The 27,739-nt window shown below is 43.5% G+C and overlaps 1 protein-coding gene across 1 annotated transcript; it reads right to left on the reverse strand.

The window, feature by feature from the left end:
• Positions 1–442: 442 nt before the first annotated feature.
• On the reverse strand, positions 443–27,614 carry best2 (bestrophin 2). The gene is made up of 9 exons (XM_048248180.1): positions 27,376–27,614; positions 25,763–25,857; positions 8,556–8,789; positions 6,097–6,251; positions 4,693–4,770; positions 3,429–3,581; positions 2,883–2,963; positions 1,890–2,044; positions 443–1,474 (listed from the first exon to the last, which is right to left on the reverse strand). The coding sequence occupies exons 1-9, from the start codon at positions 27,525–27,527 to the stop codon at positions 592–594; spliced, it is 1,986 nt and encodes a 661-aa protein (XP_048104137.1). The 5' UTR covers positions 27,528–27,614; the 3' UTR covers positions 443–591.
• Positions 27,615–27,739: the final 125 nt, after the last annotated feature.

Genomic DNA, 27,739 nt, shown 5'->3' on the forward strand with positions numbered 1-27,739 from the left:
ATGCCATGTCTAACAAAATAAAGAAAATCAAGATTTTAAATATAAAATAGCAATTGTATCCTCTCTCATACTGTGATTTAAAAAGTATACTATTGGTCAAAAAAATATATCAGATATTAGCTTTACGGCAGATGTGGACAGCCCTCTGATTACACACACACACACACACACACACACACATATATATATTGAAAGAGTACTACATGATCCATGCTATGTTTTTCTGTACATGAGAGAGTGTTGTGTGTGTGTATGTATGTGTGCGCATCTGTGTGAATGTCTGGCGGTTATCAGCTGTCCCTTCGTACAGTATTTTATATGTGTGTGTGTGTGTGTGTGTGTGTGTCTGTGTGTGTGTGTATATGTGTCTGTGTGTGTGTGTGTGTCTGTGTGTGTGTGTCTGTGTGTGTGTGTCTGAGTGTGTGTGTGTGTCTGAGTGTGTGTGTGTGTCTGAGTGTGTGTGTCTTTGTGTGTGTGTATAGTATAGTCCATCGGTTATTCGCTGTCCCTTCTTAAGTATTTGATCTGTGTCCTGGGTCACCCATGGCGGCCCGTTGTTATGTCACAGCAGCTGTTGCTGTGGAGACAGAATCAGCCAATAGTCTTTGAGGGCGACGCCCCCACGTCGGAGGAGCCCACGCTGACACTGCGGGACCGGGGCTCTTGCCCGGCGACGGTCGCCCAGCTCTGCGTTGCTGTGGTAACGTTGCCAACCGAAACAGCCGCTGTGTCTAACAAGGGGACGGTAAGCAGTGACATGCCGGTGGCTTTGTTGCAGCCGATTGGCTTAGACACAGGCGTCAACACCTTAGCCTTGTCGCTGATTGACTGGAAGGACAGGAAGTCAGGCGTGGAGCGATTGGCATTGGCCGTGGCGGAGGAGATGCGTGTCTTGTAGATGGCGGAAGGCGCGTTGTTGCCGGGGCGACAGAAGCCGTGGCTCTTGGCTTGACGGACAGGCGGGGGCAGCAGAGGCGGCGGCACTGATGTTCTTGTTTCCGCGGTGATGCTCCCCACCTCGTTCTCAGTTCCCTCCTCTTCCTCCTCCTCCTCCTCCTGTTCTCCTCTTTGGCCCCCAACAGCCTCCCCGTCGAACCTCACCATCGGCGTTGTCGTCGTCGCCACGGCGACGTTTGGGCTGCTGGCCGCACCCTTGTAGCTACAGAGCGCGCTCCGTGTGTCCTGCCCCAGGCCCGAGCCCAAGGACCCGCCCACCCCACCCCTGTCCCCGCCCACTTCCTGGTCGTCGTCGTCGTCATCGGAGTAAGAAGGGGCGGGGCTAGCATAGCGCGTGAGTCGATGCAGCTGGGCAGAGGTCCGCCTCATCAGCGCCCCGCCCATCAGGGTGCTGGGAGAGGGCGCGGCGCTTAGCAACCGGTTTATGAGTGGCAGGTTAGGATTCCGCCCCCGGTGCTCCTCCAGGTTCTCAGCGATCTCCTCCAGGGGCTGGAAATGCATCTCCTCCTTAGGGATACTAGAGGGAGAGAGAGGGGTGGAGAGAGAGAGAGAGAGAGGGGTGGAGAGAGAGAGAGAGAGAGAGAGGGGGTGGAGGAGGGATGGAGGAGATGAAGAGAGAGGGATGGAGAGAGAGGGGTGGAGAGGGGTGGAGAGAGAGAGAGGGATGGAGAGTGGGAGAGGGGTGGAGAGAGGGATGAAGAGTGGGAGAGGGGTGGAGAGAGAGAGGGAGGGAGAGCAGTGGACAGGGGGAGAAGAGGAGGAGAAAGAGAGAGAATACAAATTCAAACAGTAAATACTGTTGTAAAGAATGTAAGGAATTATCTCATTAGCTGAAGACATCTCAAGGTGTACATGTGTACACATGACTTGTGTATATTATGCGTGTCAGCTATATGTGAATGTGTGTGTGTGCGTGTGTGTGTGTATCTCACGTCATGTCGAAGGTGGAGCCCTGGAAGGAGGGCTTCCTCAGCACGAAGAGTGTGGCGGCCGTGTAGGGGGGTCTGGGGTTGGAGTCATTCCAGTAACGATCCCTCTCCAGCAGAGGCAGGTCCCCAAACATCTCATCCACCGCCATCATGGACACCTACACACACACACACACACACACACACGCGATCGCACACACACACACACACACACACACACACATAAACACACACACACACACACACACACACACACACACACACACACACACACACACCGATCGCACACACACACACATACACACACACATACGCACACACACACACACACACACACACATACATATGATCACACACACACACACACACACACACACACACACACACACATAAACACACATAATCGCACACACACACACATGATCACACACACACACACATGATCGTACACACACACACACATAATCGCACACACACACACACACACACACATCACACACACACACACACATGATCGCACACACACACACATACACACACATAATCGCACACACACACACACACACACATACATATGATCACACACAACACACACACACACACACACACATATGATCACACACACACACACACACAACACACACACACACACACACACACACTATTATATACTTTATTTGAATCCACTTTACAAGTCAATTTACATAAAGAATCACATTTACTGAATAATCCGGTAGATTACAGGACTTCATTCTATCATGAGTTGGTTCAAGAATAGGAAACATGGTCTCTTGCAAATTAACATGCTTATGTGATAATCTGCATAAATATCGGATAATTCTCTTCATTAGCGAGGATATGACGCCACTATATGTGTGTTGTGGTGTCTTCTCGGTCAGAGGGCAGACTGACGCACGCGCACACACACACACACACACACACACATGATCGCACACACACACACACATACATTTAGGCTTGATAACAGGGTTTAACCTGAAAGTTCCTGTCAATCAGCCAGTTGGTCTCAAAGTCATCATCATCCTCCCCGAATGGATTTATGAGCTCCTCAGCCACCTATAGACAGACAGACAGACAGATAGATAGATAGATAGACAGACACACAGACAGACAGACCGACAGATAGATAGATGGATATATATAGACAGATTTTACCAAAATTTAGTGCACCCACTTTACTAAATAGTGCTCTCAATTTAATTTTTGTAAAATAAGTGCACAATTTAGTCAAATGTGTGCACGATTTACTAAATTGAGTGCACAATATTATAAAATGAGACCACAATTTATAACGAGAGCACTTCGTAGTAAAGCGAGCACACATTATACTAAATTGTGCACACAATCTAATAAAATGAGACCACAATTTAGTAAAATGAGCGGACAATTTACTAAAAATGAGCGCACATTCTTTCAAAATACCAAAATATTTTGCAATGACACCTCCTGGGCCCCGTGGATAACGGACTTTGATTGATTCATCGATCGGTTCATTGATTAATGAATTGATTGACATGTGACCTTGAGCCAGCCAGCGTAGAAGAAGAACTGCAGCAGGGTGAAGATGGGCACGTAGAGGTCAAGGTCGTGACCCGGGTAACCTTGGGCAGGGTCAAGGAACTGCCGACCAATCAGACACACAAAGAAGAAACTGTAGACTGCAAGAGTTACGACCTGCCAGAGGAGAGAGTACACACACACACACACACACACACACACAGACACACACACACACACACATACACACACACACACACACACACACACACACACACACACACACATACACACACACACACACACACACACACACACACACACATACATACACATACACACACACACACACACACACACACACACACACATACATACACATACACACACACACACACACACACACACATGCAGTGCACAATCAGAATATTGTGGTCCATTCATATACCAACAGTAGGCCTATAAGCCACATTTGTTGCATTATATTTGAAGCTGTGTGTGTGTGTGTGTGTGTGTGTTAAAGGAGAATTCCGGTATTTAGCACTTTGAGTCCCTTTTCTGGTTTGTTTTGGATGAACTAGAGTGGTGGACACCGAAATTTTGACGGTTGGTCCTGTCTCGACCTTTCTGACTCGTTTTGAATCGCCTTTGACTAGAGTGGTTGCCAACAGGCATACTGTAGTAGACTACTCAAACATGTCCTAAAACAACCCTTAACGTTCGTTTTCAAAACTGTGCAACTCACCGAGTGGTTAGTGGTGTTCGTTGATGTTCCAAAACAAGTAGCGTAGGGAAATACAGTTTCTGTCGTGTTTCATTTGGCATTTTGTAAAATCCCATTTCTGTTGGAAGACTCATTGCACGTTGATATTACTGTGCCACCGTCTATGCTTCAGGTTCAAATATTGAGCGGAAGTTTATACACGGTTGTGAGGTGTCTGAATAAATACTTCCACAATAGGCCTAGCAAATAAGACGGCTGGAAATCATACATTGCGCCGATATTTTTGCTTTTAAAAGTCAACGAACTCCACTAACCACTCGGTGAGTTGCACAGTTTTGAAAACAAACGTTAAGGGTTGTTTTAGGACATGTTTGAGTAGCCTGCAGTATGCCTGTTGGCACCCACCCTGAGCAGTCAAAGGCGATTCAAAACGAGTCAGAAAAGTCGAGACAGGACCAATCGTCAAAATGTCGGTGTACACCACTCTAGTTCATCCAAAACAAACCAGAAAAGGGCCTTAAAGTGCTAAAAAACTGAATTTTCCTTTAAGTCCAGTATACTGACCTGTGTGTAGACCAAAGGGACGCTGACCATGTCATAGTGAAAGAGCAAGCTGCACTGTCCCCGGAAATTATTGAGCTCCTATTAAACAATCAACAACACAAAATTGAGCTCATATTAAACAATGAACGATACAAAATTGAGCTCTTATTAAACAATCAACAATAAAACAAATTGTAATTGTAACGTTGTATTTAGAACAGTGACCACTGTTGCATGCCATTAATCCTAACATTTCACATTATTTAAATAAAAAAGCACATGACAAAAGATGGCCTTTGTGTTTCTGTCCCTACCAGCTCAGCTTTGTCCTGTCTCCACCTAGTGGTGACTTCAGTGTAGTGCAGCCTGGTGTCTGCTCTTATTATCCAATTTGTGCTCTCCGCTGCTGGTCTCACTGCTCATTGTTTCACCTTGTGGCAACTGTAGTGTATTGCAGCCTACCAACTGTAAACTTTCCACATACCTCCCACCTTGAATAATATGAGTTCTCCTCATTTGACTCTGGGTTCAAGTTCAGTTTCCTGAATACTTTTATGTTACAAATTAAAGGCTACTGTATTATTTATGCTATAGAATGACTATGACATGCTAGTTGAATTAGTTTTAATGAATTGTCATATTTTTAAGTACGGGTAGGCCTACAGCCATGGCCAAGGTACAGTTGAATCTGTCAGCTAATATTTTACTGAATATTATACCGTGACACCCATTAGCCTAGTCTTGACAGTATTGAAGAGTTCAGATGCAAAACCCTCTAAATCCATCTTACCACTTTTCTTTTAAATGAGCATCAGGCTTCTATAGATTTTTTGCTCAGGATGAGTTTGAGGTCATGTATTTAGCTCACCTATAGATGAGTTTGAGGTCATATATGTAGCTCACCTATAGATGAGTTTGAGGTCATGTATTTAGCTCACCTATGAGTTTGAGGTCATGTATTTAGCTCACCTCTAGGATGAGTTTGAGGTCATGTATTTAGCTCACCTATAGAAGAGTTTGAGGTCATGTATTTAGCTCACCTATAGATGAGTTTGAGGTCATGTATGTAGGATGAGTTTGAGGTCATGTATGTACAATGAGTTTGAGGTCATGTATGTAGCTGAGTTTGAGGTCATGTATGAGTTTGAGGTCATGTATGTAGATGAGTTTGAGGTCATGTATGTAGGATGAGTTTGAGGTCATGTATGTAGGATGAGTTTGAAGTCATGTATGTAGGACGAGTTTGAGGGTGCATAGCTCACCTCTAGATGAGTTTGAGGGTGCACATGTGTCGCTCACCTCTAGGATGAGTTTGAGGGTGCATAGCTCACCTCTAGATGAGTTTGAGGGTGCATAGCTCACCTCTAGGATGAGTTTGAGGGTGCATAGCTCACCTCTAGATGAGTTTGAGGGTGCATAGCTCACCTCTAGGATGAGTTTGAGGGTGCAGTCGTCCTTGATGCGTCCCTCACACCGAGCCACTGCCACCAGGTTGGTGAACCACACGCACGGGATCCAGTACTTGTTGTAAGGGGACTGCAGACTCTCGAACTTCTTACGCTCATCTCGTGTCATGAAGCCTGAGGAGAAAGATAAAAAAAGAAGTCAGAATCCAGCCTCGTTTGAAAGAAGAGACAATATATTAAAAATATTTTATTGCTTTTTTCAACTAATTGTTCTACATCCCTGCTGCTATATAGCAAGAGTGTAGGGAAGCGCTTGAAGGCAGACAGACAGAAACAGTCAGTCAGACAGAGAGACATACAGTCAATCAGTCAGTCCTGCGTAGCCTACCGGCCTCCACTACAGACAGACAGATAGATAGACAGCCAGACAGATAGATTGCTTCACAGACAGACAGACGGACAGACACATCAGCCCTGCGTAGCATACCGGCCTCCACTACAGACACACAGACAGACACATCAGTCATACATAGCATACCGGCCTCCAGACAGACGGATAGACACACAGACAGAAAGACAGACAGACGGGTCAGTCCTGCATATAGCGTATACTGGCCTCCACCACAGATAGCGTACCGGACTCCACTACAGACACACAGACAGACAGACAGACAGGTCAGTCCTGCGTAGCATACCGGCCTACACTAAAGACACACAGACAGACAGACGGGTCAGTCTTGCGTATAGCGTACCGGCCTCCACCACAGATAGCATACCGGCCTCCACTACAGACACACAGACAGACAGACAGACAGACAGGTCAGTCCTGCGTAGCATACCGGCCTCCACTACAGACACACAGACAGACAGACAGACAGACAGGTCAGTCCTGCGTAGCATACCGGCCTCCACTACAGACACACAGACAGACAGACAGACAGACAGGTCAGTCCTGCGTAGCATACCGGCCTCCACTACAGACACACAGACAGGTCAGTCGTGCATAGCGTACCGACGGACAGACAGACAGACACACAGACACACAGACAGACAGACACACAGACAGACAAACAGACAGACAGACAGACAGGTCAGTCGTGCGTAGCGTACCGGCCTCCACTACAGACAGACACACACACAGACAGACAGGTAGACAGACAGGTCAGGTCAGTCGTGCGTAGCGTACCGGCCTCCACTACAGACAGACGGATAGACAGACAGACACACAGACACACAGACAGAAAGACAGACAGACAGACAGGTCAGTCGTGCGTAGCATACCGGCCTCCACTACAGACAGACGGATAGACAGACAGACAGACAGACAGACAGACAGACAGGCAGACAGACAGACAGGCAGGTCAGTCGTGCGTAGCATACCGGCCTCCATTACAGACAGACAGACAGACAGACAGACAGACAGACAGACAGACAGACAGACTGACTGGTCAGTCGTGCGTAGCGTACCGGCCTCCACTACAGACAGACGGGTAGACAGACAGACACACAGACAGACACAAAGACAGACAGACAGGCAGGCAGACAGGTAGGTCAGTCGTGCGTAGCGTACCGGCCTCCACTACAGACAGACGGATAGACAGACAGACACACAGACAGACAGACAGACAGACAGGTAGACAGGTCAGTTGTGCGTAGCGTACCGGCCTCCACTACAGACAGACGGATAGACAGACAGACACACAGACAGACACAAAGACAGACACAAAGACAGACAGACAGACAGACAGACAGGCAGGCAGGTAGGTCAGTCGTGCGTAGCGTACCGGCCTCCACTACAGACAGACGGATAGACAGACAGACACACAGACAGACACAAAGACAGACACAAAGACAGACAGACAGACAGACAGACAGACAGACAGACAGACTGACAGACTGACTGGTCAGTCGTGCGTAGCGTACCGGCCTCCACTACAGACAGACGGGTAGACAGACAGACACACAGACAGACACAAAGACAGACAGACAGGCAGGCAGACAGGTAGGTCAGTCGTGCGTAGCGTACCGGCCTCCACTACAGACAGACGGATAGACAGACAGACACACAGACAGACAGACAGACAGACAGGTAGACAGGTCAGTCGTGCGTAGCGTACCGGCCTCCACTACAGACAGACGGATAGACAGACAGACACACAGACAGACACAAAGACAGACACAAAGACATACAGACAGACAGACAGACAGGCAGGCAGGTAGGTCAGTCGTGCGTAGCGTACCGGCCTCCACTACAGACAGACGGATTCACAGACAGACAGACAGACAGACAGACAGACAGACAGACAGACAGGTAGGTAGACAGGTAGACAGGTCAGTCGTGCGTAGCGTACCGACCTCCACTACAGACAGACGGATAGACAGACAGACACAAAGACAGACAGACGAATAGACAGACAGACAGACAGACAGACAGACAGACAGACAGGTAGACAGACAGGTCAGTCGTGCGTAGCATACCAGCCTCCACCACGTGGTCGATGGTGGGGAAGCGCTTGAAGACGGCGGTGGAGACGGAGCGCAGGATGAGGAGTCCGGCGAGGCTGGCGTAGCGCATGAGCGTGCGCCGCAGCAGACGCCCACGCTCGTCTCCACCCTGCAGCCCCCCCGACAGCGCGCACATGATGCGGTCCGGCAGCGGAATGCTCCGGTACTGACTCCACCAACGGTTCACGATCAGCGTCACGTAGAACCCTGGACATGAGGGGCAGATCAGGGGGGTAGGAGATGAAGATGGGGTATTTGATTCAAAATACTTCATTTTGTCCCTGCATGGACAAATTACAGTCACTAAAAGTAGTATACATTTTAATCAAATTAAATAAATAATTACTACAATTATTTTTTTTAAAAAATCATCATCATCATCATCCGCACACCCTGGCACTTTCACAACAACAAACAAACAAACAAAAAACAAACAAAAACAGCACATAAAGTTGGTGTCCGACAGCCCTGTAAATGGGAGTCCTAGTGGCTGTAACCGGTCACTACAACTGCAGCCAGGCAAAGTCTGTTTCATTCTTGTGTCCCCTCAGCGAGACTGCAGCTGTATAAGTGTAAGCAAGGCTGCACATGGGTGATTGTGTGTCAGTTGCTCTACAGGGGCTTGGACATAGATATATATGGGTTTGGATTTGTCATAGAGTCTCAGTATTTCTGATTTGAGAAGTGAACTGGCTCGACTATTTCCCAATAGGTACCTTTTAGGCGATAGGCCCATTGGTGGCCAATGTGTTCTGATTGAGCAGTGAACTGGCTCGACTATTTCCCAATAGGTAGGCCCAGAGCCATATTCACCTTATTGCGTGCGCAAACATGGGGGGCGCTAGCTTTGCCCACATTGTCTCCGAACTTCCGATTGAGCAGTACATCCATTGCGATACATTGAGATAATAGAGCTCTATCGAGATGACTGGCATCATATGTTATGGGTCATCCTAAAGTTAGGAACGTTTATTTAGGATTTTGGTGACTTAAGACATTTCTGTTATACACCTTTCCAATCTGAAGTTTGGAAAACACTGACTTTGGAGCGGCTGTTCTGTAATGACTTTCTAAACTAGTTACTATAGTTACCAAACAGATAAGGATTTGCGACTGGCATTACCACTGCCACATCGTCTACCCCCCTGTAGGGCTGAATAGCCTTGGGTAGCGAAATACAATATTGCAGTCTGACCTCCTGATGGCATTTGTCGTTTTCCTACCAAGTTAGCCTCTCTATCTTCTTCTGCCGTATTATCCCAATGAAGCTAACTAGACGTAGCTAGCCGACCGGAAGTTTAAAGACAACGTGAATTTTAAAAAAATGGGCGGGGCTGAAAAGGTGAATAAAGGAAGAAGCCCCTGGCTGCAGCTTGCAGATCGGGACTGTGGCTCAATGTGGGGCGGAGCGAAGCGTTGAGCTCAGCCCACCTTCAGCACGTCTTCTCACGCTGACAATGTCCGTAGGGCCTACCTTGTTTCCTACTGTCCAAGTTATATTTCTCAACATAATCTCTAGGAGGAATGCTTAAGAGTGTGTCCATGAGAGGACCAGGCGGGGGTGACACATGCTACGTCACCGATTTTGATGAAACTTGGACAGTTTGAAGGGTCCACCTAAAAACTAAAAAAAGCCAAAACAGTACAAAATTTGAAACAACCCAGGGGGAGTTAGGACCGCCTCCTTGTTTTAGGGCAAAAAACCTCAAAGAAAAGGCCCAAAATTGCATAAAATGTTGACATCCCTCCTGCTGTCAGATTTAAACACAACAAAGTAACAATCCATGCCATCAAAGGTCCATCCAAGGTTAGTTTAAAACTGGAGTTACAAGGCGTAAGGTGTGACGGGTGTCAGTCCAGGACTGCACATGTCCACTATGTCACATGCTTTATGGCGAATACCCAAAAAATAGCAATATTCAGACCTGAATATCTCCGATGAGCAACCTCCTTTTTTCAAAATTCTTTCTGCACATGAAAGGGCCAACTGTGGACTTCATAAATCAAAAGAAAAATGCTCGGCCTTTTTATTATTTGTTTCGTGGTAACCGCCTGAACAGTGTGATCCAGCCAGTGATTTCAAATACATATCTACTTCAATGATTGGTTGAAAATAATGCTTAGGTCATTTATGGTGGACAAATGGAGAAATATTATCATCAATCATGTCTGCTGATCAAATCCAAGCTACATTTAATGTCCTGAGTGTAATATATTCCTTAAGGTAGCTCAAAATGATATCATCGGGTGACATACACCAGTATACCCGTAGGTCTAATTTTTGCAAATGTGATATCTCCAACATATCTCTGGGCTAGAAACAGTCACTTGGACTCAAATAATAACTTGTAAGATTTTGATAGTCAAAGATCAAGGGTCACTGTAACCTTATGTACATCCCATTGTGGTGAATAAACCCCTAAAAATCCCTGACATAATTGCAAATGTGATACAAACATTCACACTGGCCCTTTCTGAAACCAATCCCTACCAACTCCCCTAAGTTACGGTGTACACCTAGGTGGGAATCACCCTTACAGCTAAATCGAGTTCTCCATGTAAATGGGAAAATGTTGGAGTTCTTTTATCACTTTTGGGTGCTATAGGCTAGTTGGAACTGCTCACCTCAATGAACTATGATAAGCTATGCTAACAGTGGGTGCTTCAGACTGAGGTACTGCACACACACAGATGAGAAGGGTATGTATCATCTTATCTAACTCTGGCAGAGACAATAAGATAATTTCCCAAAATGTTGGCGTGTTCCTTTAACGCTTGGTTAGGAGTGCAAGTGGCTAGGGAGAGAGTGTAGCTAGTTTCGGAAAGGGCCTTTCACTCACAGATAACAAATTAATTTGAATTTGATGGTCAAAGGTCATAGGTCAGGGTCATTGTGACCTCACATTCTTGTGAGGAATGCCTATAGGAAGTTTTTTTTTCTTTCAAATTCGGCACACACAGTCACTTACACTCAAAGATGAACTGATTAGATTTGAGTGTTCAATGTTACTGTGATCTCTCAAAAAAACAACATGGGCCTACTGTATTTTTACAATATCCTGGAAACACCTTGAGGGAGTTATTTCAAATTTAGCACAACTTAGGCCTAGGCCCTGTACACACATAACCAGATATTTTATGTTTGGGTCTTTCGTCCACACATAAACAGTGTTTTAGCCCACACAGATATTTTTTTTAAAACCTTCTAAAGAGAATGCTGGTTTACTTGGATCTGTGGACATCCAAAATGGAGATTTTTACAAACAAGTATATATACTCTTTTGATCCCGTGAGGGAAATTTGGTCTCTGCATTTATCCCAATCCGTGAATTAGTGAAACACACACACAGCACACAGTGAACACACATAACAGTGAGGTGAAGCCCGACGCAGTGAGCTGTCTGCTACAGCGGCGCTCGGGGAGCAGTGAGGGGTTAGGTGTCTTGCTCAAGGGCACTTCAGCCGTTCCTACTGGTCGGGGTTCGAACCGGCAACCCTTCGGTTACAAGGCCGAAGCACTAACCAGTAGGCCACGGCTGCCCCCGTGGACAAGAACATGATGGTTACCCCGTGAACAAGGACATGATGATTTCTATGGATGGGTATTGGGTGTTCGTATATAGCAAGTCAGTCAGTACTCTCCTGGGCTTTACTTGTTTTGTAGCCTACTGTACCTCGATGTCCATCCATCGTAAAAACATGTCTGTAGACCCTGCTTATTAGTACAAGTTGTTTTAAAGCAGAGACTCTGATATGGTAAAACCACCTAGCTTCATATTAGGTGGAAAGGAAATCTGTCTGAAATATTGAAAACTTTGGAAAAAAGTGGGATTTGGCAGGTGGGGGAACCCTAAAATCCAGTGTCGGTGCAACGGGGAAAAATGATTCACCGTTGGACAACATATTGAGTATCGTGGTGTAGCAATACTTTTTGGACAAGAATTGATAGCTTCTTGGTCACCTCTGTACACACGAAAATGAACTCCCCAATTATTTTAACAATATAATCGCGCTGTATCGTTGGTATGAAAGAATATAATTATTATTAAATTATCCGAGGTGGCGGAACTGCGTTCCTCCCACTTTAATTCCTGCATATGACCGCTGTCTGCTGTGTTGGGCTGATGGAACAGTGCTAATGGAGTAATGCCAAGCTAGATTAACATTTTCCAATGTTAAAACCATTTATCACATGAAAAACTAGATGTACCGCAGAGCGGTACAAAATATGACCGCCGCCCAGTCCAGCACATTTTTTCCACAAAAAGAAATTACGCTGAAAGGCCTATATGATTCTAACTGTCTCACTAAATTGCATTATCCACACTCAATTCTCACTGGTATCTGCTAGACAACAAGTACCAAAACATGATTAGTTCATAGATTTCACAAAATTCATTTTATACAACCCCACCTCCATCTTGCCTGTTCATAATTCTGAGAAATTCTTGATTGTTTGTGTTATGTTTAGGGTGTGTGTGTGTGAGTGTGTGTGTGTGTGTGTGTGTGTGTGTGTGTGTGTGTGTGTGCGTGTGTGTGTGCTTGTGTGTGTGCCTGCGTATGTGCCTGTGCATGCAAGCGTACATATGTCTTCTGTGTGAATATGTGTCATACGTATGATTACTGTGAATGTATGTGTGTGTGTGTGTGTCTCTGTTTGTGCACATGTGTGCACATGAAATGGGTTAACATGACCCCTGGAGGCGAACATACGGAAAAAAATGGTCATCCTAGGCCCCCGGGAATCCTTGTTGGTGTACATCACTAAATGTACACATCAATTATTTTATTGTAAGGCCCCCCATGAACGAAAGTACACAAAACTTGCCATGCATTCGGAGGGTGTCATAATGATCCTACACTTTTAATTTCGTGCAGTTTTGACCTTGTCAGCCAGAGATATTGTGATGAAAACACCTAATTTTTTGCTTTTTAATTTTTAACTAGGTGGCGCTATACATGAAATAAGTGGTAATGGGATGGGTTGACATGCTCCCTTAAGACCAACATACATAAAAAAGGTGGACCTCCTAGGCCCTACGGTTCTCGAGATATAGTCCTAAAGGCCAGTTGGTGTATAGTAACATAAATTAATTTATTGTGTGGCCCCCCATGAACGGAATTCCACAAAACTTGGCATGCATACAGAGGGTGTCATCATGATCCTACACTTCCAATTTCGTGCAGTTTTGACTATGTTAGGTCACAGATACCTTCAATTACAACACCTCATTTTTACTTTTTGTGTTTAACTAGGTGGCTATACATGAAATGAGTGGTTATGGAATGGGTTGACATGGCCCCTTGAGATCAACATACAAAAAAAAATGGTCCTCCTAAACCCTGCGGTTTTCGAGATATTCACAGAAAACTGTGTCTGCCCTACCCTCCTTTCGGGGGGTCCAGTCTAACGGGGGGGCTACAGATCAAAACGAAAAACGATGGTTCCATGCTATCCATGTGGAGTTACATGCCCACCAAGTTTCGTGTACCCCGGTCTTTCAGTGTCCCGGAATCATTGACGGAAATTTGGGCATGCGAAAAAAAAAAAAAAAAAAATCTGACTAAACCTATATGACCGCCGCTTCGCTGCGCGGCGGCAGTGGTGGAGGAAGTACTGAAACTCAGTACTTAAGTAAAAGTACAAATACACAGAGAAATATTTACTTTAGTAAAAGTTAAAGTACCACAATGATAACCCTACTTAAGTAAAAGTAAAAAGTACCTGCTTTTAAATGTACTTTAAGTATTAAAAGTAAAAGTATTTGCATAATGATTTATTCTCTTAATATATATATTCTAAAAGGAAAAATCAGTATGGGCTGTGGCATTTTAATTAAAATAGTTTTAGGTTATACTCGACTAGATAGTTTTAAGTTAATGCAATTGTGCTTACCATCTGTGGCCCAGTTTACATTCTGACCTACAATTCTAGAGACTGTAATTCTGGTTATCTACTAGTGTGATCTGCTGAGTAATATCATTCAGCAAAACCACGAGAGCCTGAAGTTTAACGGGTAGACAAAGGAAACGTCGGGTGGATCGTAATGCCAATTATGCTGATTGAACAGAAAAGTTGCTGAGAAAGGTGTCTTTATGATTAAGTTCAGTTTCACTTGCGCAGACGCACATAGACATTGAATGAACGCTCACGTTACTACCCCCCAATTGTAGGCTATGCATCTTTATTTAATCACACACAATTAAGGAATATTTCCTAATCTGGAAAATGTTACGTTTTTTCCGCCACCGGTTCATTAATAGTCTACCATTCATTTGTGCTGCAAATGATCAGGCGTGTGACAGAAGCATGGGCATAGCCTGTAACTTCGCTGATCCGCTGGATAGCAATCTCATCGGAGAGGAGGCCCTAACGCTGCAGATAACAGACAGAGAAAGGCACAGAACACAGTTGCATGTACAGTGTAGCCATGGGTCTGGTGAATATAGCCTACCGAATGCAGATGGCTACAAGCTCACGCTTTGCCTGGTCTAGACTAGAAGCTTATGTTTCTAAGAATATGCGTAGGCCCAGAATCTTTGGTAGCAACCCCGGTAAAACAAACGTGTTTGTCAGAGAGAAAAAAAACTGATCATAAAATGTATCGTAAAAAGGAAACGATGGTGTTGTAGAAATGTAGCGGAGTAAAAGTACAGATAATTGCTGTAAAATGTAACGAAGTAAAAGTCAAAAGTATGCACTATAAATTTTACTTAAGTAAAGTACAAATACGTGGAAAATTTACTTAAGTACAGTAACGAAGTATTTGTACTTCGTTACATTCCACCACTGCGCGGCGGTCATAATAACAATGTTATTATCATGTGATAACAATAATAACAATACTCTGTGTTTCCAGGATATGATGTTCAAGTTGTAAAAATATTTTTTAGTGAATAGTGAAATAGTTCACAAATATAATCAGCCACAAAACTTCTGTTAGACTTTTTTTGAGGACGGTCACTGAAAGGAGCTGTAATAAATATCGGAGACTGCTGAAAAGGCAAGCCAATGGCTATGGAACTCACATGCTATTTGGGGTCATGTTGACTTGAATTGACTCTGAGACGCTGCTGCTGTGTTTCTGGAGTGGTAGTTGTTGGTGCCTACATCAAGGGCTTGCGTGTCGGCTGTGTATGTTGTTGATCAGATCATAAGTGTCCACAGTAATGAAGAGGAATGACTAGAGAATTTATGATATTGCTTGGATGTTGGTATGTTGCTGATCGGATCATAAATGGCCATAGCAACAAACAGGAATGACTGAAGAATTTGTGACAATGGTTGGTAGTTGGTATCTAAATATTTGTTGGTATTTGTTGGTGTCTGCATCAAAGGCTTGCGGTTTGACTGGGTATGTTAATGATCAGATAATAAACCACCAAAGCAATGAAGAGGATTGACTGAAGAATGTGTAGGTATTTGTGGGTGCCCACATCAAGGGCTTACAGTTGGTCTGTTTATGTTGCTGATTGGATCAGAAACTGTGGGAGCAAAGAAGAGGAATGACCAAAGACTTTGGTGGTACTTCTTGGTGCCCTCATCAAGGGTTGGTGTTTTGTTTGTTGTATAGTTGCTGATGGGATCATAAATGGCCACAGAAAAAAGATGATTAACTGAAGAATTTGTTGGTATCTGTGGGTGCCCACATCAAGGGACTGCAGTTTGCTTGGCTGTGTTGCTGATCGGATCATAAACAGCCACAGCAAAGAAGACAAATTACCAAAAGATGTGTCGGTATTGGTTGGTAGACAACCTATCATGGGTGTGGAGGGAGCTGGGTCTGAGATGCCAGATACCACTGTTGAGCCTTCTGGAGGTCACCGATGAATGACGAAGTGCAAGTGAATATTGAGTATATTTATACGGCTAGATATCAGCTGACAGTGCGTCTTCCGTTCTCCCATTGTCGCTGGAGGAGCTAGCTTCCGTGTTTGGGTGGCTCGCGGGCCATTTGGTTTGGCCTTGCTGGAGCTAGGTTTACTTGCCTCGGTCTCTTGCAGGGTCTCTTGCATCGTTCTACTACAAGAGCGCATCTTCGCTTGGCAGTGGACTGTTTGCACGTCCAGCCTTGAGCGTTTATTCACTGGAATCGTGCCATTAAACACTGTTCGGTAGCCCTTCCTGTCATGTTCTTGGATTAGCTGTGCTTCCAGACAGTGAAGTTTAACTGAAGCCTGTGCAGTGCTCCAGATTGTGGCTGCACATAGGCCTCGCCGCTGCTGCTTTGTTTCCATGTAAATTCTACCGTAGGCTAACCTTTGCTGTCCAGTCAGGTAGCTTCCCCGGCCGTGCCACCTGGGAAGCAGCTTGCCCATTACAGTACTGTGTACTCTGTGTTATTACTGCATGTTCTAACGTGTCCAAATGACACTGGGCTAGACTGTACTCGCCTCTATCACCACCGCCTGTTGCTATATGGTTTAGGCTGCTTTGTGTCCGTTGTCTTCACGCTGTGTTGTTGTTTTTGTTTGTTTATTTTCTTTTTTTCATTTCACTCTCCTAAATAGGAGAGTTGACCGTATGTGCTTGTGTGTGTGCGCGTGTGTGTGTGGCTGTGGTTGGGGTGCGTGTGTGTGTGTGTGTGTGTCTGTGGTTGGGGTGCGTGTGTGTGTGTGTGTGTGTGTGTGGCTGTGGTTGGGGTGCATGTGCTTGTGTGTGTGCGCGTGTGTTTGTGGCTGTGGTTGGGGTGCATGTGCTTGTGTGTGTGCGCGTGTGTTTGTGGCTGTGGTTGGGGTGCATGTGTGTGTGTGTGTGTTTGTGGCTGTGGTTGGGGTGCATGTGTGTGTGTGTGTGTGTGTGTCTGTGGTTGAGGTGCATGCTTGTGTGTGTTCGTCTGCGGTTTAGGGTGCATGTGCATGTGTGTGTGCGTGGGCCTTGGAATCTTGTGGTTGTGTCTTGCAGTGGACCATTGGGGCAGTATGCAGGGACCTCCCGCCTAGTACTAAGTGGAAGGCCCAGGGCTCTGTGTGCATAAAAGCTAAGTGTCCTACACATTATTGTATGCTATGTCCAGCTAGCCATTTTTTTTGTGACCTCCCTACCCTCACTAAACATTGTTGCCCTTCTCTTTCTCTCTCCCTTGGTGTGTGTGGAAGACAGGAGCTGTTTGACCTCGAGCAGTGGGTCGGTGGTGGAGCCCTTTCCTCACTGGTCTTCTATTTTGTGCACATCCAGGGTTTTGCTTTCTTTTCTTTTGTATTTTGATCTTGCTGTGTTCACGTGTGGTGTGGTTTTGGACCCGTCCCCCTCCTCTTCAGTCTACCCCTGCCGTGGTAAGCTACAGCCCTGTTTCTCCCCACACTATCCAGCTGAGTAGTCTCTCCGGGCCCTGCGCCCCCATGGTCCACACATCTTATAACATATTATAACTGCTCATATCCACTTGTGTTTTAAGGAGTGATCACTCTGTTAGTACTTTGTCAATCTCTTAATAAAAAGACTTTGTATTTTTTTGTAAATCATGTCTTCAGTCTCTTGATGCGAACCTGTGTCATTGGTTGAGAGTAACCACCCTTTAAAACTTCTTGGGGCGCAATCCCCTAGATGGCGTAGTCGTCTAGAATCAATAACCCTTCAGCTCTGCCACACTTGCATAAGTCTGAATTTCTGATACACCTGTGTGAAACTCCTTTGCACAATTCTTCAATCAGCAATCATTCATTCAAGAGATGTCTGTTCTGTGTTGCTATTTGCAAGTATGGATCTAATGCACATTTAGACAAAGTACTGTATTGCTGTGGAGAAAACAGTACAAAAGGTGTTTACTGTAGGTCTATTTCGATGAAAGTTGTAGTTCAATGAAATTTACAGTATCTTGCTAGGTGTTTGCTGTATGTCTTACATGTCAATGACAGTTACATCTTGGGAGGAATGAATAATTTTTTGTTTTTATTCAGTACATTTTGTCTTTTCAGAGTTTTTTTTCTGATACCAGAAAAATGAGAAAGTAATGAAACAGACATAGCAAAAATGCTCATTTTGAGAACTAGATTTTGCATTTTGTTGCCCAGTGTGTAATGATTGATTTAAAGAGTGTTTTTGAATTGGCAACAAGTTGTAGTGTTTGAAGGCAAGATTTGCTTTTGCTGCATGTTTTAAGTGTTTTGAGAGAGTAACAGCCTTTTGCAAGGAAAATGTGTCATTTTGTCCAGAGTGGTTTTGTTCAGACACAGGTGTTAACTGTTTTGAGAATGTGATGTCAGAGTTGACACAGGTATCAAAACGACCAGAGAAAAAAGGTGCAAAATTCAAGCATCGCGATTTATTTTTTTAAACCGCAACTGTTTGTTTAAGTTTGCTTCGTGAAATTTGAGCGTGTGGACTTCAATCACATATCATTCATATATTCACTCCCTTTGTTTTAAGTTAACACGAGTGCCATTTATATAGTCATAGCAAATGCAATTAAATGAAAATAAAAACATGACCTGTGCGGGTCAGTTGTAACCCGTCTCTATGGCAAAATTAACTGATTTTTTCGCGCAACACTTATTGCGAGTTATGGATTTTGATTTTTGTGCGATCACACCCAATTAAAGTTAACAGAGCAACTTGAAATATCACTGTTGGACCAAATGCTTCAGACATGTAAGAAATAAGCAGTTTATCAACTATATTTACTGGTTTTATCAAGTTGACAAAAATAAACATAAAGGTGAGCTATCGCTGTGACATATGGTCTGCAATGGCTAATGCAATAAATTAGCTTTAACAGTCATACATTTGGACTTTTTTGTTGATTTTATATGAAAACAGAAGCTCTTTGTTTAAGCCAGCATAATTCAAGATTTAAGAGCTGTTACATTCATGACGCTATACTGTTACAACGGTACCGCACTTTTTTATGGCTGCGTCAAGGTAACAGGCCATGCCGCTGTTAATTAAAAACATGCACATAAACAATAGGCTAGGCTATATAGAGGCGAATATTATGTTATTATATTATGTTATTGTTGCATGTTCCCTTTGGGACTCGCACAGGCTACTATAAACTAGCCTATTAAAGAAAATACCGATAGGCTATAGATAAAATGCATTGATGTTATTGAAGGCCTATGTTTATGCAGACTGGAATGATCTTTATAGATTACCCAAGAAACGCCGATGGTGTACAGATTCTAGAAGGCTAGGGGGGAAGGGACATGAGTGGGCAGTAGTCCAAGGAGGATACGCTTTTATAGAGTGAAGCATTGTTCCTTGAGAAAAATTGAACTCCGAGTCCAGGTAAATAGACGGACACAGAGAGGACGGGGAATGACGAGCTGATGTTGGGCTGAGCTCAACGTTGCGCTCCGCCCCACATTGGGCTCAGCCCCGATCTGCAAGCTGCAGCCAGGGGTACTTGGAGAGGGGAAAGGTAGAGTTGAGACAACTCCATTTACGCTAATGTTGCATTTTTTCAAACAATGGCAGCTAATGGAAGCCTCAAATAGTTCCCGGAAGTTAACAATTAATAATAGCAGCAGTGCAGTTACAGCAGTATAGACTGTTTGTAGACAACATTTCAGACTCAGATTTACATTCCTTTGCCTCATCCGAATAATAGTAATAATAACAGTAATAGTAGTAAAGTAATAGTAGGCTAGGCTATTAGCTAATAGCCTAATTATAATAATAAACGATTTATGTATCGACTATGACTTTTCTGCTGCTCAGTCTTTATCAGTTCCTCATCAAATAAATTAAAAGAGGCTAAAAGCCCAATAAATGTGTTATATAAATAACCCTTGCCTATCCAATTTCAATTAGGCAGCACTACACCACCACGAACAAGCTGTCATTACGTTTTTGAGTTATAGGCCTACAACTTTTATTACGTGACGTTTCTTGGGCATTTAGCTTCACCATCACGTCAAGTTGTAACGTATGCGCAATGCTCATCTAGGCTATGGATTTAAGTGGCTTAAAGGCAGCAAAAGCGGGATATAGTGCAACTGCTTCCCCAAAACAATTCCTCCATAACTGTGTATTTAATCGTTTGATATGTGGACTTGGTTTGCAGCAGTGAAGCTGAGTTTGTTGTTAACATTGTTGGTAACTGTCAGGGAATTTAACCCCAACATATAGATACAAGATCCACGTAGTAGCCTATGGCTTTGCCCACAAACTCTGGTACCAAGAGGAGAGCCTTCTAATGTAAGGAAGAATTCCTCACACCATCAGTCTCTGACTCTGCAGCCCAAAAGCTGTGCATTTTATTGTACAGATGCACACAGAAAATAGGAAGCAAGAATATACTTAATTGTGACATACTATATCTCACCCACACACACACACACAGACAGGGTGCAGTTCCTGTCTGTCTGGGTGCACACTTGTACTCTCTGTTCTTAGAACTCAGAACAACAACATTTAACTTGAACTCTCTGTTCTTAGAACTCAGCACAACAATATTTCTGCTTACACAAATGGTTATACAATGATAACAGGGTTCTCAAGTCTCACGCAATGGGCGTGAGACACACGCAATTCAACAAGTTCACACGCCACACCTTGCATTTCTCACGCAGAAATATTATAGGGATGCCAAGGTATCTGCATAATTAGTAGCCTAGAGGAGACGCAGGGATACAAGAGGATTTCTCGCAGGGTTCAGAACTAGCGCACCACTCACCAGACAAATAAAAAAATAAATAGCCACCGACATCCAATCAAAAAATAGGCTATTCGTTGTATCCGGATAAAATTCCCAAATACCACATTCCCTGCCTACAACCACGTTATGCTTGTGTGGGGTTACACGTTTAAGATTTCAAAACTGTACCAACATTCGTTTTATTCAGAAATTCAACTGTCTGTCATTTGGTAAACCATTATGGCACTTTACGGTGTAAATCAGGCCTTTTCACGAACGTTTGGCCTATCCTACTTTAAGGCAAAATTATTTCTTATCTATAAACTAAACTAACTGTCGGTCATTAAGAAAACATAATGATTGTGTCCTTATAGCTTTGTGTAACCCAGACATCAGCAACGTTCATTTTACACGACCAATCACTCTCGTGGCTGCCTGCACTTTCCCTGTCGTCACGGCTGCAACTTTCGCACTCGTTTGTGCTTTTTAGCGCCGTGTTCATCAGGTCCCGGGACACCCGTCTGAGCTGTCGCAGCCGTCGTCACGGCTGCAACTTTCGCACTCGTTTGTGCTTTTTAGCGCCGTGTTCATCAGGTCCCGGGACACCCGTCTGAGCCTCCGTGGACCATGTCAACAATGAATGAAAATTGGCTTTATTAACGAGTGTTAGGCTATCAATTTGAGCGAGTATGCTACACATACATTTTTTTCTAAAGATACAGGACTGCTGCAGACAATGACCTGCCAACCACCATAATGTAATAGCAACCCAAGATAATGAACTTACAAGATAATGAAAAAATGGCATGCACATGCTTAGTCCAATGGTTCAGTGACAATATGCGACTCAAGTGAATAAAGCAATTAGCCTAATAAATAAAATATTTGTCTCACTCGGTACATATACTTGAATCTTGAATTTCCCCTTCGGGATCGATAAAGTATTTATCTATCTATCTATCTATCTATCTATCTATCTATCTCGTAAATTGGTAAGCCACAGAATATCCCAGCGTCACGGTTATTATATTTCAAGATTCCAATCTATCCCACGTAAATATGAAAAGTTATTTCTACTGACATGGTTCCTGGTGACATAAAAACACAAATGGTTTCTCTTGATAAGGCCGACATAAGAGACATAGGCTATGCATTATACTTTCCCAGATGGGTACAAATCCCTGACTGTCCTGAAAAATAAACAAAAACAAGATAGATTACAATGACAAATTCAAGGTCTCAAAGGGTTAATGCTTCTTTCCAATTTGTTTTTTTTTTTAATTACTGAGTGAGTGCACTGTAAATTATTTTAATCTGGTTGTTGATATTTGAACGTGAAGACTTGTTGATAGCAAAGATTCTAGAGCGGAGCGCTCTAGAATCTTTGGCTGATAGCCACGTCTTCTGACAAAGACGTTCTAAAGTCATTCCTCGTTGATAAACTGAACCTGGTTGACAGACAGACAGACAGACAGCCAAGAGACACAATCTTGATAAAGCTACTGTGCAAGTTCTTAGAGGCAATGCCGTAAGTTTATTGTTGTATGTGTATGTTGTACGATCTCAACACTATGAAATCAACGTTAGTAATTAATCTTAGCAGCGATTTGGCTATCGTAGTCTTCATAGCAGTGTTATTGGTTACCATAGTAAGTGCTAACAATGTAACGTGTTATGCTGTGCTTAACGGAGAAAGATCCATTTTTAAAGTAACAAAGTTATGCTACATTGTTGTAAGAAGAGAATACACACTGAATGTTTTGTATTTTGTACTTGTTCTCAGTTTTCACCGTATGTCTTTGAATGAGAAAACACGTCAGTAAATGCAATCTTACCACGGACTCTCTTCATTGGCAACGGTTTAACTTGGTGTTACAGTTTTTCTCAGTCGCTTTGGTGCTTTTCTCAGATCAGAATGAAAATTCTCATAACTAATAGTTCAACCTCCACAACATTTAGTCATTTGTGCACATCATAGTAGCAATTTCTCCTTCCTCTGAACAAATTGCAAATGCTTTTGGACATGTATCAGTTGCTTTCGTACAATTCTCTGCTGTTTTATAACATTATCATTTGCTTAGGCTATGTCATGTCAGTCAAAATGAACTATACTTATGGATGATGAATAGTCATTCCCAATGAAAACTAATAGTCTTCATTTCATTGCTTGAGTCATTACATACACAATTGTTGAACTAGTTATCAAATTCTGTCATAATGCTGTAGAATTGCAGAGCATATACAGTAAAAATGTGAAACGTACGTATTCAGTGTCTTGTACTCACTTACTCCCCTAACTACAGCAATGTGTAACTTTTCTGTAGTTTTCAAATGGCTGTACAAGTAGTGCATAGTGCTGTATTGAGCATGTTCAGGTAGTGTCACCGAGTTCTGACCTTTTTTTATGCATTGGAAAACACTGAGAGAATAAACTGTCATAATGAAAACATGACAAAGCCATTTGACTATCTTGTTTATAAACAATGGTGTCAAGACTTCTCATTTGACACTGGCAGTTTTATTGACATGAAGACTTGCTTTTGAGGAATGGACTATCCATTTTGAGCAAGTGGCGTGCTTTTGCAGGTTATCCACTAGATTCTGCAGTTTGCACTAATTGTTTTGAGCAATGCACTAACTGCTGTGCAAATGTTACAGTTTTTCTCGATTGCTTTTACCTGCTTAAGTAAACTAGAACCCACTTGGTCTTCATGACTACTTTCTTTGCACAGCAGAAGTAATCTCTTGCGAATGTGTTCACACATTTTCATTGGGTTCACACATTTCTCACACCCTTTTGCTAAACAGTTAACACAGGTGTCATTCAAAAGCCCCAAATTCTATTGGTTTTCCCATGCTAAACAAAAGGAAAACATCTTTTCACAGGTGGTATAGATTCCTTGCATAAGTCTGAATCTCTGATACACCTGTGTGAAACTCCTTTGCACAATTCTTCAATCAGCAATCATTCATTATACATAAGAGATGTCTGTTCTGTGTTGCTATTTGCAAGTATGGATCTAATGCACATTTAGACAAAGTACTGTATTGCCTATTTGGTGGAGAAAACAGTACAAAAGGTGTTTACTGTAGGTCTATTTCGATGAAAGTTGTAGTTCAATGAAATTAACAGTATCTTACTAGGTGTTTGCTGTATGTCTTACAATGACAGTTACATCTTGGGAGGAATAAATCAATTATTTTTTTATTCGGCACATTTTGTCTTTTCACAGCTTTTTTCTGATACCAGAAAAATGAGAAAGAACAGACATAGCAAAAATGCTCATTTTGTGAACTAGATTTTGCATTTTGTTGTCCAGTGTGTAATGATTGATTAAAGAGTGTTTTTGAATTGGCAACAAGTTGTAGTGTTTGAAGGCAAGATTTGCTTTTGCTGCATGTTTTAAGTGTTTTGAGAGAGTAACAGCCTTTTGCAAGCAAAATGTGTCATTTTGTCCAGAGTGCTTTTGTTCAGACACTGTAAAGTTGACAGACACTGTAAAGTTTTGTTCAGAAAAACTGTAATAGTGATGTGAGAAAAGCACCAAAGCGACTGAGAAAAACTGTAAGTCAGAGTTTCAACACACTGCACAAGAACACTGATAGGCCCATTGGTGGCCAGTGTGTTCTGATTGAGCAGTGAACTGGCTCGACTGTTTCCCAATAGGTACCTTTTAGGTAATAGGCCCATTGGTGGCCATTGTGTTCTCCAAAACCTGCCTCCTCATCCACATACTGCCCTTTTCTGCTTATAATCCACTTTTAATTATGTATTTATTTTTTTACCCTTTCTTTAACAGAGAGCCACTGATTTGCGCACACTGTCGCCCGATATAACAGAGTCCGAAATAAGGAAAGAATCGTCCTGGTGGGCCTGAGACTACAGATGTGGGTTTGACTGCCCAGCCGGTATGTGTCCCATTCAAACAGAGCAGTGGACAGACATACACCGGCCTCAGTCCAGCAAGACTCTCGGTAGTGACCAGTGGGCCGTCGCCTGTTCCCTGCAGCTCAGCGATTCACATCTTCACATCAGAGCTCCGCCAACAATCAGCCCCAACTGGCTTATTCTCACAGCTACAGGTGTTGCAGTTCCACCTCAAAGCTTTTCTATTTAAACAGCAGGGTTTTTGTCTTCACTCACTGTTAGGTTACGAAGTGCAGTCGGTTCCGCCGGCGGAACAGGGGTTCTGATGGAGCACAGAAGAGAATCACAGCAACCTTGAGTGTGTTCTAGGCAGCAGAGCCATAAAGAACACATACCCTAGTGTTCTAAAGCAGCAGAACAGTGAGGAACCACACACCCAGAAGAGCTGAACCAGATTGCCTCTGTGAAACGGTGGGAATGGGAATGAATAGATGGATGGATGGATGGATGAATAGACAGATAGATAGATGGATGAATAGACAGATAGACAGATAGATGGATGGATGGATGGATGAATAGATAGATGGATGAATAGACAGATAGATAGATAGATGGATGGATGGATGGGCAGTGAGTCTCATGGTCAGAGCTGAGTGAATTGATATCAGTGAAACGGTAACTGAATGAAGTTCTTGAGTGTGTAAAGGAACGATTGAGGGAGTAAAGAAACGCACCTAACACAAAGGACATGGGGATGAGGCTGGCATAGTGGTTACAGTAGATGGACAGCTTCTCAAACGAGCGCTTCTGGTCCTCACGGAGAAAGAATCTATGAAGAACACAAACAAACAAATTGTTTTTTTTTTTCAATCAGTATTCCAAATCATAACCTCCAGACATCATACATATTTTCGTATTGGTACACAATCAAAAGCAGAATGAACAAATAAATTAACTTAAATTTAATGACTGTAGGACCCAGGGGCGGACTGGGACCAAAAATCGGCCCTGGCATATTTGGCCCAAGTGGCCCTGAAATCGGTCGGGCACACCTAATTAAATACACAATCTTGCATTACCCTTAAATGTGCATATATTTTCAACGTCATGGAGCACTGAAAGTGATGTAGGCCTCACTGGCTATCACTCTGACTGATCAGAGGTAGCCATAAAGCACATGATCTCCATATTCAAGTAGGCTATACAAGCAATTATTAAATAAGAGTTTCTGCTTGAATTCAAAGTATCATTTCAAATGATTCAATAGGCTACATTTAAACTATACAATGCTCAATTAACAGCAGCACCAAACAATTACTGAAGCCTATGTGTAAATAACTACCTAGACTATCGTAGACATTAATGTAATTTATACCAGTTATCACTGTAGGACAACTGTTTTATTCCTGTAGGCTATAGCCTATATTGCTGGTACATTTTGGAACAGTATAGCTACAAGAACTAATGTCTTCCAGTAGCCTATCGTATAGTTTATATAGCTTAGTTGGCTCGTGCATGAATATGACTTGACGTTTTGTAGCCTACATTTCCGTCAGTCTACAGTCTTTTAGCCCATCTTTACCATGATAAATCTTCCAAGATAGAACCCTTTAGACGCTCTACTTTGAGAGACCAACCACCACTCATGCCATCGATGTTGAATTGTGGGCGTCTGACGGAAACTGATCAATCTGACCAACAATTAACGTCGATTTGACACTCTTTTGCTGTCCGGGTTTGCAAATCATTCATTTAGAAAATTTGCTTACATCCTCGATCAAACTCAACTTCAACATGTTGCTGACATATGCTAGCCTACTTGCAATATTGTCTTTTTGAAGCTTCTACATTGGTTACTTTTGCACAATTGTCACTATGGCACCCGTAGCAATTTCGAGTAGGCAACTTCGATTAACTTTTGATGCGCTCACAGAATCCTGGCTCTGAGCCAAAATGGGAGGGGTGGGGCCTGACGTGAGCTGTTATTGGATCAGTCGAGTGTCAATATGGAAATGTAACCAATGGGCCGCTGATTATCCTTCTTAGGGCCGATCGTTGGCCAAAATGATTAAATTATGTAGGCTATATAGCCTATTGTATCGGCCCAAAAGGTGCGTCGGCCCACCGGGAAAATACCCGGTATGCCAGATGGCCAGTCCGCCCATGGTAGGGCCCCACTACACAGGTTTGAAAGACAGAACTTACAAAGTTTACTGGATGTACAGTTCAATACCATATGGCTACAGAAGTACTATGGAGCGTCACTCAATTTACGCACGCTCTGTGATGCGCGACCTTAATGGTAAACTCATAGCCTACACATTTAATTGAAGCTATAGGAGCTTACCGGTAAGTGATACTGATGGCCGTGTACATGGCGAAAAACGCAAGGAACTCCTTGTAGAGCACTTTGTAGATGCTACCCTTCCATGCAAGCAGGAGCTTGGAGAACCCGCAGAACCTTGCGTTTGCCACGCGCGCGGTGTACGTGACCGTCATGGTGTTGATCCTCCAAAACAGTCTCGACGGCTTCTCCTGCTCCCCGTTCCTCTGCCGAATACCAGGTCGGCAGCCCTCGTTGCCCCTGTGGAAACGAGGATTCAACAATAGCAACTCTCGCCCCTGTGTGGAGTCCGCGTGCGTAACGGGAATCAAGTGTGAAACAGCACCGGCGTGACTGTTGGACGTGCGCACGGTGCGCCACGTGAGGC

This window comes from Alosa alosa, chromosome 7 (assembly GCF_017589495.1).
Source record: "Alosa alosa isolate M-15738 ecotype Scorff River chromosome 7, AALO_Geno_1.1, whole genome shotgun sequence".
NCBI classification, from domain to species: Eukaryota; Metazoa; Chordata; class Actinopteri; order Clupeiformes; family Clupeidae; genus Alosa; species Alosa alosa.

What these genes read in the sequence shown, in the direction of transcription:
- best2 (XM_048248180.1), bottom strand. Translation starts at nt 27,527, where the DNA reads ATGACGGTCACGTACACCGCGCGCGTGGCAAACGCAAGGTTCTGCGGG. An exon ending in GCCATCAGTATCACTTACCG is followed by an intron (nt 25,858 to 27,375) that starts GTAAGCTCCTAT and finishes TGTTCTTCATAG; the next exon opens with ATTCTTTCTCCGTGAGGACC. An exon ending in TGATTGACAGGAACTTTCAG is followed by an intron (nt 2,045 to 2,882) that starts GTTAAACCCTGT and finishes GTGTGTGTGTAG; the next exon opens with GTGTCCATGATGGCGGTGGA.